We start from the raw sequence: 12,559 nt of genomic DNA, 5'->3' as shown, positions 1-12,559 counted from the left end.
AATTATGTTTTTCATAACACGTATTTCAGGTTGTTAGGTATTTTATAACATGCCAATGCTTTCAGCAGAAAAATAACTAAGGAAGAGACTAGTGAAGTACTTTGTGTGGAGTGACATTGTACGGGACAGAAACATGGAATCATTTGAAATGTGGATATATCCATAGAATAGAATGGAACATGTGAAATGATCAGATAGAATAAGGAATGAAGCTGTGCTGTAAAGAGTGGGCGAAGAAAAAATAATGTTGGAACTGATCAGGAAAAGAAAAGGTAATCGGCTACCTACTGAAGGATGTACTGGAAAGAATGGTGAACGGGAGAAAGAAATTAGATGATAGACAACATTAAAACATATGGATTGTGTACAGAGACTAAGAGGAAGGTGGAAAATAGGGGCGATTGGAGAATGTTGGGTTTGCAGTGAAAGACTTGCCCTTGGGCAGGTGAAAGACTGTAATGAGGAAAATATTCCACTACATTAGGATGACTCTATCTCATAGCATGGTAATAACGTTTGTTACTTCCAATGAATTACATAAGTAGGACTAACATTGCAAATTTAATGTATATGTATGTATAACACAGTCAACTCAGTACACTCTCGGGCTAGCATCTCTTATCCGCAGCACCAGCGTGCATTTGTATGCTCTCTACCTCTTCCTGCTGCACAACGGGGCAAATCATGTTGCTCCGCATTTCAGCAAGTGCTGACGACCACTGGTATGACATATCATATAACAAAAATTAGATTAACTCAATGCAATATAATACTATGTAAGTGTCGAATACTGCAGTAAAATGCAAGACAAGTGACTTTACCAAACCCCTGATCACATATAACAAATTGATTAGCCTAATGGCCTTTCAAGGCAACCACTTTCATCAATTTCACTATGATGCCATCTAGCAACTGCAAAAGAAGTCACGTTATAATTCTTATGGAATTGCATGGAGAATGTACTTCCATCTAGCAGTCGTTACCAAAAATTTATTTTCGATGGTGGAGGCTCTGACAGTTGTTCTCATTTTATGTTGCCATTTCATAACATGGGAATGGCGAATCTGATATATATGTAATCAGGAACCAAACATGAAACTAAATTAACAATCAAAATGCAAATACAAATAAAATGTCCCGAATTAACCTTGTAAAATGACTGGGGAGAACGGATTGTGAGATGCTAAATACCGTATAGCAGTGGCGCTCCTGCATATTTCTTAAGAGGAGGAAAGAAATTAACAGCACTAAATGACATCTTCTTGAATGAAACATGCTACAAATTAGCCTACATGCATACATGTAAGAACAGGTAGTGTTGGGGTTGGTCTTCCCATCTGTATAGCAATAATCTGTTCTTGTAAACTCAGTTTCCTAAATTGTCCAAAATATATTATGATTTCACTTCCATTCATTGTTGAATAATTGCACAAATTAACAAATACAAGGAAATTCACAACCTCGTAGCATTTTTCGAGCACACTACAGCATCATACGTGTTGGAAGAGACTAGCTACTAACTCGTAACTGACCGTTTTACGGAAATGGAAATGGGAATGGGAAGTAATCTAAGGAAAGCGAGAACACTGCACCCACCCACGTGGTCTGTGTTGCCACATGTACATTTTACAAGTTCAGTATCACATACTTTTGAAGAATGTCAGTTCTTGTAAAGTCATACTATCATTATTGTTCAAAGCTGCCGGTGGCCGATTAATTTTTTATGTTAAAAATGATGTAGTTTGGAGTACCTACTTTCAGTTTCAAATATATTTGTACAAAACTGACAATTTGGCTGTTGCCCTGTCTAGTAAACAATGAATAGAAATGAATTTCAGGGTCCAACTACGTAAAACTACTCCCTCTTTGTTTTACATAAACCCGACTTTAACTTTCAAATATCCACGAAAGTTTCAAACCATGAATAGTAGCCTATATAAAGTGCTATGAATAATATTTTTGATTTATAATTAAAAAAAAGTTTACATGGTGTCTTTCATAGCGTTGCGTTAAAACTGTTTTTGTTGTGTCTCCTCCTAGATGTGTTATAGTCCGGTTGAATGCAACATCGTTAGGTGGCAGCAGTAGCGAGCTTGCTGCATGACCAGTCTGTTTCTATTTTCCGCCCATGACTGATTCAGAGGAGGATCTCCTCCCTCTCCGTTCATTTACTTGCTTTAAAACTCTGCTTCTTTCTCTGGTCACTAGGGTGCTGTTGTCTATGTGTGTTAACTGCAGTAGAGGAGGAATGGAGCACCTTTCCTGTACACAGACAATCTTGCATCTTTCTCACAGTTTTCTACAGCATATGAGCGCGCGTTGTTTAAAACTCGATCAACCGAGTTTTTCTTATAGCTGTGAACTTAAAAATTATTGAATCTTCCTCGAATTTCAAGGCACATATTTTATTTGGTATTTAATTTCAAAAGAAGAAAATGTGAGGAGGACGTTCCTCCCTTCCCTCCCCCAAGGAACCGCCACTGCCGTATAGGATTTAAAGAGACTGAAAAAAGAACCAGATAGATTAATGTGCCACTTACCTGATTCCCCAGTAGCTAAGATCAGAAGTCCTGTAATTGTTTTAGAATCCGAATGGTAGACGACTTTCTATCTGAATGACCTCAGGTAAAGTTAGGTATTCAGATGTGAGGTCTAGACAAGTGGTTGGGATGGAAGGTAAAAATCGATCTCTGTAAGAGAATAAAAGTATTGGGATAGAGGTGGATGGAATGACGATCTCTATTAGATAAGAATAATAATTATTACACTTCATATCTCTTCTGACATGGTCGTCATCAGAAATATTTCTCTTTCTGATATATAAACTCTTCTAGGACTTTTACCCGCCTTGTTTCTTACAAGATCATGGACTGATTTGCAATTTTCTGCAGATTTGGAGTTGTTTATCGTTCTTTACCAATCATGACAAACAATCAAGTTCTTTGATTGGTGCTTTAGGCATGCAGTCTATCGTCGGAACCATGATATCTTTAAAATTTGAAGTGTTCACTCTATTTTCATGCTTCTTCACTACAATCGTCATAAAATCTTGAGCCACCTCAATATATTAGGCCTACCGATTGCCATTCTGGTTCAACATGTTTGGTGTTTCCTTCAAAAGCAGTTTTTTTTACTGTAGGCCTATAGTTGTGTTTACCTTCCTTATGATATATTCTATTCCATTAACGGGATGACTGATTTATACTTTATCAAGCATTCAAGCATGAAAAATATCTCACAGTTCAAAGAGATACAGAACTTTTGTTGTAAATTACATAGTTATTGCATAAAACTCATTTGAGTTTCCGTCTTTGAGCTGACCTGTTACTAGAGAGCATTAATGCATTCTCATAAAAAAGAGGTACAGATAATTATTTTTATATTACATTTTAATTGAATAGTTATTTATAAGAGACTGACCAGCTCATTCATATATTATTTCAATATTATTAAATAATTCACTTCAATATTGAAGAGAGGATTTATCGTAACTTCTGTGTGTTTGATTTAGTATTGATTTTAAACTTCCTTATTTCTAGTTTCTATTAATTTCAAAGTTGGGATGTAAATCCTTTATTTCGCTGTTTTTTTTATTTTTATCCTGTAAGTGGAATTTCTTTTGACAAGTTCAAAAGTTATAGCAGTAACAATAAATTTCTGAAGTGTGTATTCTCTTTGTAAACTTTTTTTTAACACTGAAGGATAGAAATTTATCAAAACAAATGTATATAATTTAATTTAATTTGTTTTAATTTTGACTGACAAAATTTAATTTACTTCAATTGTATTTTTAATTCACTTCGTTTAAAGTTCTTACTGTTCCAGCAAGTCAATTCAAGGGGTACCGCTACTCTGTTAACAACTATTCACAAAAGGACACATACAGGTACCCATTTTCGTCCTACACGTTTCACATCGAAATCAACTTAAAACATAGACTTGATAGTTGTTACGAAGTCCTGAACTTCCAGTAGCCAAGAAAGAAGTGTAGGCATGGGAGAAATTATCTCAATATGAACTCTACTTGAAGGGATGGGATAAATAGCTAGGCATGCAAAATAATTTTTGTTGTGAGAGATTAATATAATTATTTAGTTGGAATGGAATTTTCACTTTCGAACCAGAACGTTTTTTTTTCGTGCATGAAGAGAGTAAAATCCTATCTTAGAAATACGATGAGAGGAGAGAGATTGACCGCATTAGCTATGTTTTCCATTGTAAATACTATGTTAAACGACATATCGGATTTTAATGAGATGATGATTCAAAAGTTTGCAACCTACAAGACAAGGCGCATGGAACTAATCTTTAAATAAGGTAAGTTGCTTGGTTTATTTTTGTATGCAGCCCCTTAATTCAATACCCACGAGCCGCCACTGACCATAAGTCTTATACTTAGAATGGTAACTGTAAGTTATTAGAAGACAGTTTGAGCTTTACTGTTTGCCTTGTTATTGGTCCTGTTCACAGCTCAGACAATGAAATGTTCATTAAGGGGACCCGGTAGGTAAAAATTCTTGAACATTTTTTTTTTTTTCGTTTTTTATGCTGTAAAATTCTACATTCTTTTCTGTTTAGTTTAATTTGATATATAATGTCATTATTCTATCTCCCCTCTAACCATTTCTAAAACAAGTTTGAATAAGGTCCTGGAATGCACTAATAAGTTTATTGTATTCTCTGAAGCTTGTTTTTAATAATTAATTAAAATTATTATAAAATTATTACTATTTTTATAATTATGTATATCATTATATATTAATTTCTTTCAGATCTTATTGTTTTTTTTTAAATATCATTAACACGATCACATCAGATTTAAAATTTTATTCTGGGCTTACAAGACTAATATAAAAAAAATTAACTACCGTCAATGTACTAATGTTAAATTTGTTTTATTTAGTGACCCATTATCTCAGGAACTAGTGAAGATATCATAATGTAATTTTACAGGATAAATCAATGGTGCTTGGGAAAAGGGATATGTCATAAATTTGAGTTTTTTGTTAAATGGAAATTAAAAATCGTACTATTATTGCAAAAATTTTCTACACAAATAAAACATCAAATGCTAGTAACTTATTCTTTTGTATTTTGCACACCCACTTGTAGAAATTTACTTGCACAAAAAATGACTTAAATCATAATTCAGAAATTTTATTTATGTTGTGAAGATATTGCAGCCGTAGATATATTATGAAACGGCTTGCATCATATTTCATGAGAAACGAATCTTTAATAGAATTATTAGTTCAATTTGGAGGACAGAAGTAAAAAGACAAAAATAATAGAATTTAAAGGAAGAAGAATCGCTGCTAAGATGGTTAAGAATAGAAAGCAATTTTTTTCACTGTTATGTATAAACAAAGAATACAATAAGCCTAGTAAGTTCATACATTTTGATTACACAATTTTAACACTTTTATCACTAATGGTTTGGTGAATTTGTTATATAAACAACTTTTCTGTGTTAATTGAAACTTTTATGTTATTTTACCTTAGTTAATAACTGGGCCAGAAACAAGTGACACTAGATGTCTGTTGGAAACATGTGAAATGAAAGTTTTGAGGATAGTATAATAGCAAACACAACTTTAAAGGATGAAATTAGACGTGAAAAAATAAGAAAGTATTTTAAAATAGGTAGATGAAATATCCAATTGAATAAAAAACAGAAGAAAAGAATGGAATGACCATACAGTATAAGCCGAATGACAAGTAACAGAATAGTAAAAATAGCCAGGGACAAATTTCCGATTGGAAAGAAAAGCATAGGACGACCAAAGAAAAGGTGGAAAGAGACAGTAGAGGCAGATTACAGAAGAGGAACAAGCGGCAAGCCAATATTGGAAGTAGTAGTGGTAGTGGTAGTGGCAGAAGAAGAAGAAGAAGAAGAAGAAGAAGAAGAAGAAGAAGAAGAAGATCTTAATAACTAGTTTCGGTTTGATATACGTAATATTCAGATTTCAAGCCAAAACTAGTCATTAACTAAGACAGAGGTATTCAATCTTTTTTGCTAGCATACCTCTAAAATATTTTTTTTTTTTTTACCTTCGTACCCCTAAACTGCATTGTAATATATCAGAAATAATGAAAACAATGGAAATATGTAAACTGAAATAATTATCAACAAACATAATAAAATAGGAATGTTAGCATTTCTACATACTTAGTCAGTGGGGTGCGTATGGGTACCTCTTCAGACAACCCTGAGTACCCGGGGGTACGCGTACCATACATTGAATACCACTGAACTAAGGTATATCACCATTGTTTTAATAAACACAGGAAAGTTGTTCATTTAACAAATTCACCATATCAATACCTACTATAAAATTGTTTGAGTCAGTTAAACTTGTTAAGTTTTGTGTTTGGAAGAAGTACAGTAAGATGAAGAGTCCATATTCAAACACATCGCGGCATGTCTTGAACTCTGGTATACACTTCTTTGTTACAAAGTTACTCGTCGGCTGTTGTATCTTAGTGTTGATGAATTGTCATGGTCGTTGTAGTCGATTAAAATCCTGGTTTTTAGTCTACATGTGTTTCTACCAAACGACACTGAAATAACTTCGTTTTACATTTGGAAATGTCTGGATTGTAGGTTATACATACTTTCATTTTTGTAAGATTCTTACACTGTTACCATTACTGTAATATCTTTACTTACAGTACCGGTAGTTATAGTGGCAGAGATGATACTGTCCTAAACAGGGTGCGAATTAAGATTTCTGATGAGGAGGGGATAGAATCCTAGATAGAGTATATCATATGTAACATTATTATTACCCTTATTCGTTACGGCTCAACACTTTGTCGCACTGAGTTGCATGTCTTGCATCTTGAGCATAATAATAATTATATCCGTGAGCAGCTTAAAATGAGATGTGTAATTCCTAAGTTATTGATTGTTGTCATCTTGCCGGTGATGATAATACATTAATATTATTGTTTGCTTACCGGTACTTTGTACTACTTTATAAAGTATATTCATATTAAAACGATTATATTTTGTAAGGTGGACAGAAGTTATCCCTGGCAGGGATGTTAATATGAATTTATCAGAGAGGGATAACTTTCGAATAGGGGGAAATCCCCTTCCCCCATCCTCCCTGTTAATTCGCACCCTGGTTTTGGATAGGAAGAAAAATTTAAAACATATTTTCTTAAAAACAAAGATGAGGAGAATTCCCACGATGTAAATTTAGTACTTAGCTGTTTAAAGAGCAATCTTATACCTAATTCTACCGGTACCTCTCCCTGGGGTAACTTACAATATGATCTTGTAAATGGCCTTTTATGAGGTGTAAACTATGAAATTTAGCTATTACGGAAAGTGATTAACAACTAAATGCAATTTTGGTGTCATAGAACAAAATAAAGGAACTAATATGATATATTATGTTGATGGGCAAGATAAAAAGAGAAATAATTCAAAATTTAAAGTTTTGAGAAAACTGCTTTTTAAAGTTGCATGTTGCTGTGAAAAATCCAAGGATCATTGAAATTACTCGAAATTCTGTTAATGATGTATTGATGTGTCATAATATTATATAACTTTCAATTAGATGATGTTAATTGGGTTTTTCACAGTAACATGAAACTTTAAAGTGCAATCATCCCAAAACTTTAAATTTTGAGTTGTTTCCCTTTTGAACTGGTCCTTCGATGTGTGTGCGTGTGTGCGTGCATGGATGCGTGTACATGCGTGCAATTTAAATAGATTCCATTGTCTACAATCCCAAGAGAAGTCTATGTAACCGTACACATGGCTTTTCAGTTCTCGAGATACAGCAAAGATGACTCAAACAAATCTCTGGTTATCACCAGACAGACTAGCGAAGTACTTTATGTTGAGTGTGGCATTGTATGAAGCAGAAACATGGACAGTACAACGAAGTGAAGAGAAGTGACTAAAAGTATTTGAAATGTGGGTATGGAGAAGAATGGAGCTTGAGAAATGGACAGACAGAATAAAAAAGTGAGCTGTGTTGGAAAGAGTGGATGAAGAAAGAATGATGTTGAAATTGATCAGGAAGAGAATACGAAATTGGTTGGGTCATTGCTGAAAACAAACCACCTACTGAAGCATGCACTGGAAGGAATGGTGAACGGAAGAAGAGTTCGGGGCAGAAGAAGATATATGGATCATATGCGGAGACTAAGAAAAAGGCAGAAAATAGGAAAGAGTAGATAATGCTGGTTTTGCAGTGAAAGATCTGCCATTTGGCAGAACACTATCTTGTATAATATGTATATCACAAACCATCCCTGAATACCAGTGGGATACCACTTGGCACTGTAATCTTTCCTTCATTCTCAGCAAGTTTTGCTAGAAGATGTCTTTCGTATAGCTTGGTATCACTCCCAGATGCCAGTTAGTGTGGGCTATTTGCGTTTTCCTCTCGAATTTGTGAAGGTTGCTTCTTGAAGAGAATCAGTAATTTCGCTGGTCATTTCTATTTTGTATCACCAAAGCTCACATGCCTTATTCTGAAACCACATTTTTTGATGACATGAAATGATATGAAAATAATGAGTAGAGTGAGAGAAAATAATGTCTATTGGTGGAATGAAATTTATGTCGAGAGGAGTGGAAGAAACCCGAGAAAACTATCATCTATTGTTCTTCTCCATCACAAGTATCACTCGAATTAGCACCACGGATAGGACCTGGTCTTGTGAAATGGTAAGTCCGCCTTCTAATCCTGAGCTATCTGGGAGATAATACTGGCATGAAAATTACTAGTAAATTAAGTACACATTTTTAAAACCTATAGGCCTAATTTAATTTAGCTGTTAACCCAGAGAAGCAATAATTATGGAGCATTACCTTACCATGCCACTGAATGAAAATGGTGAAGATTACGATGGTGTATTTCTTCCACGCTATGTGACAGGGACATACCGTACGTAGAATTTTGTCAAGAGGGGGGTCATTATTAAAATTGTTTACAATTTACATTATTGGTATTTTAAATTTTGTGTATTATTATTATTATTATTATTATTATTATTATTATTATTGTTATTACTATGTTACAGTATATTTTTTTATATTATACTATGTTCAAATAGAACATATTCATGAATATCTTATAAAATCTTTGAAATGTAATTTTTTCACAGCTATCCAATTTTTAACAAATTTTAACTTATGTTCAGTTTTGTATAAAAAAAATTGCTTGTGTCATTATTATACTTGCACAATATATATATATATATATATATATATATATATATATATATATATATATATATATATATATAGTTAACAGTTACTTGTATATAATAGGTAAGACACTTTACTTTATATAACAGGAAAAACCATGGAAACAATGAAATATATTGTAGTAATATATATATATATATATATTTTAAGTTCAAAGGGGGGTTCACGTCCGGTAAACCCCTCTTTTACGTACGCCCCTAATATGTGATAACTTGAAAGTTCCAATATGTTCATAGTGATTAATTTGAGTAAGCTGAAATTTTTTTTTTACTTCCGGAAGGTCGAGGGAGAGTGGCTGACGCTGAAAAGTCGCTCTGCTGGTTGAGAGGCTGGGTGAAACCTAATGAAGTCCAGCAGGAACTGTCGCAGCTGGTTGCTTCCCTTACACGTGGCAAAGGCAAGGGCCCTTCTGTGGCATCAACCCCTTCATGTTCTTCGTGGCGCAACTATACAAAGAAAACCTTCATTAAACCTTACCTCCTCGTGTCGGCTGGCTTCTTTTTTGGACACTTTGCAGGAATGACAACTTTACAGACATATGCTGTCACCATATTCGACAAACTGGGTGCTCCAATTGATAAGTATGTTGCAACGCTGTACCTGGGATTAGTTGAGTTGGCAGGAACATTGGTATGTGTGTTGCTTGTGCACTGGACAGGAAAGCGGCCCCTCACCATATTCTCAACTGCTGGCAATGGTCTGTGTTATCTAGCCGTTGCCACATATGCATATCTTAAGATCTCCTCAGAGGCCTGGGTGCCCATGACGCTATTGATTGGTTCAGCATTTCTGTCTCATGTTGGTATCCGTTTATTGCCTTGGATACTAATTGGTGAAGTTTATCCGTCAGAGGTCAGGGGTGTTGCTAGTGGAGCTTCGGGATCCATAGGATATATCTTCGGCTTCGCGGCAAATAAAGTTTATTTTCTTATGGTGAATAGTATGACACTACCAGGGACATTTTGGTTTTATGGAGGAGTCAGTCTTTTAGGGACAATCTTATTTTACTTCTTCCTACCAGAAACAGAAGGTAGAACCTTGCATGAAATAGAGGAACACTTCGCTGGGACTCGTAATCTGATGAAGGAGAATCAAGTGTCGAACAGTGCGTCTGAAAAGTGGTCTGCAGTGAACCCAGCTATGGTTCCTGATGCTGAGTCTCATCTTTGATGTAGAACTCGGAAGTATAACCCAGGACTGTACCTGAAGAAATGAGGAGAAACCATCCCTTTTCTTATTGTGGACTATGTCTTCTTATTAATGAAGCAGTTTTAAATCATAGATAATCGTAATATGCAGTGTGATGGAAAATATAAGGTCTGATTAAAATATTGGAGGTATGAAATGTAATGGTAGAATCTTCTCCAAGCTATATCTGTTCAGTGTGAATTACGATTTCATTTTATCTATTAAAATATGTCGCTCTCTACTGTACAATCATAGAACCTTCCCATTCTATGATGTGAGAAGTCTATTCATAGAGAACCGATTTTTAATTTTGTCTCCCTACTTTATCACAATGATTGTTTTTAACGTACCGGTATTGCATAAATTTTTTTAACTTTAAAACTGTCTGACTGGCAAACGAATTTTACAGCAACAATACTGACTGGAGTGATTGGTCATCAATAATGGTGTTACAAGTACAGTAATGTCAAATATCAAATATTTTCTTAAGATTAGTGCCTTGACTTCTCACGAAATTATAATAAAACGTCTTGACTTTATATTCTTCTTTAGAATTAAATGTTTGATTGATTCACTAATTGAATGGTTAATATTGGTAGTGTTTTCAAGAGATAATGCATTTAATTTTAATTGAAGAATAGGCTTACATTCGAAAATTCATATTAGGCCCATATTTTCATACTGGTAGCGTAAATTCTGGCCTGTTATTCTATACATTCTAGTATTATCTCACCTTTAGATCCACTTATTTATAACCAGTATTATTTCTCCTGACAACCCTTAAGTCTGACTCTTAGTGAATTCTTTTTTTCCCGGATTAATTAAGATTACGATTTCTTATTCATTTCCTCGTAATACATTTTTATAACTATAAAGTTCTTTATTTAAATGTTTAAATATCTAGTTATGACTTAGGATTAACAGTAACAGTTTTTACTATAAAAGTGACAATGGAAGCTATGAAAAAACATTTGATATATTCATTGTAGGGCCTTTGTGTAATACATAGAATGAGAAATTTTCTTTTAAAAATTTCACAACATTAAGTGAGAATAGATCATATTTTGAAATAATTTCTTTCGCTGAGATGTCTACATAGTCAGTAACATTGGTTTACATTGACATTCATTACAGCACTATTACTCCACAGCCAGTAAAATGTCTCTTTCTCAAAAATAAAAACATTGCTTTCATGGTTGACAGTTAAGTTGACATATTTAACAATTGTCTGCTCGCTTCTTAAAGACTTTATTAAGAAGTCTCGGAAATAATTTTGAAGTATGTAACACAGTAATTTAACATTTTATCTTCCAAATGCAATGTTTCTGAAATAGAATAGTTCCAGAAGCTACTGTAATATTATTTTAAATTTTCAAGCTTACAACATTTATTTTTTATCCTGATACATATTTGTTGCGCATTCACATTTACATTTAAAACTAGGAATATGTCTGAAATGCAATTTACGAGCTCATAATTGCTATAATTTGAACTTAAGTTTCGGTGCCTGTGATATTTATTTTGCATTTTGTCCTTTCAAAGTATTCGCAGCTGTTATTCCTCTAATACTTTGATCAGACTTGTACCATTGGGAGAATTAAATCCGAATTGCTTATTTTACGTGGACAAACAGGGTGGTGCTATGTCTTAACTTACATTTTGTTTTATTTTGGATATGCCATGGTGTACAGTTTATGTTATGACTTCATCACTTTTTTATATCTGATCATGTTTTGTACTGTTCTGTGCTTCCTAAAGTGTCAAAATATCACATCATTTATGTATATGTATAATAGTTGATTTCATAAGGATAATGTTCTGTACATAAATTGTTTTCTTTTCCTTATGTAATTACAACACTGTGTGGAATCCTACGTTATAATATTAATAATAAAGTATTGCACTCATTGTTTTCGAATTATATTTTCATTTTTAAAATATTCTACTTTAATTCTTCCAGTCAATGTAACCTACTACTGTGATATGCCCACATAATATAATGTAAAGAAAAGCACATTGTAAAGGATTGCATACTGCTGCACCTATGAAAGAATTTTTAGTCATTGTTCTCTTACTATTTCTTATAATTTCTTGATGAGATTTTAGTTTACTCATGTAATATACACGTTTCCTTTGAAA

At 33.7% G+C, this 12,559-nt stretch overlaps 1 protein-coding gene across 1 annotated transcript in view; it reads left to right on the top strand.

The window, feature by feature from the left end:
- LOC138705949 (facilitated trehalose transporter Tret1-like) overlaps positions 1-12,329 on the top strand; it is a 55,036-nt gene extending 42,707 nt beyond the window's left edge. The window contains exon 6 of the mRNA XM_069834759.1: positions 9,513-12,329. Within this exon, the coding sequence (XP_069690860.1) occupies positions 9,513-10,402 (890 nt within the window). The 3' untranslated portion in view covers positions 10,403-12,329. The remainder of the gene's footprint in view (positions 1-9,512) is intronic.
- The last annotated feature ends 230 nt before the right edge of the window (positions 12,330-12,559 follow it).

The sequence above is a fragment of the Periplaneta americana genome, chromosome 9, assembly GCF_040183065.1.
Source record: "Periplaneta americana isolate PAMFEO1 chromosome 9, P.americana_PAMFEO1_priV1, whole genome shotgun sequence".
Lineage (NCBI taxonomy): Eukaryota > Metazoa > Arthropoda > Insecta > Blattodea > Blattidae > Periplaneta > Periplaneta americana.
This window is presented reverse-complemented; position numbering and strand designations above follow the sequence as displayed.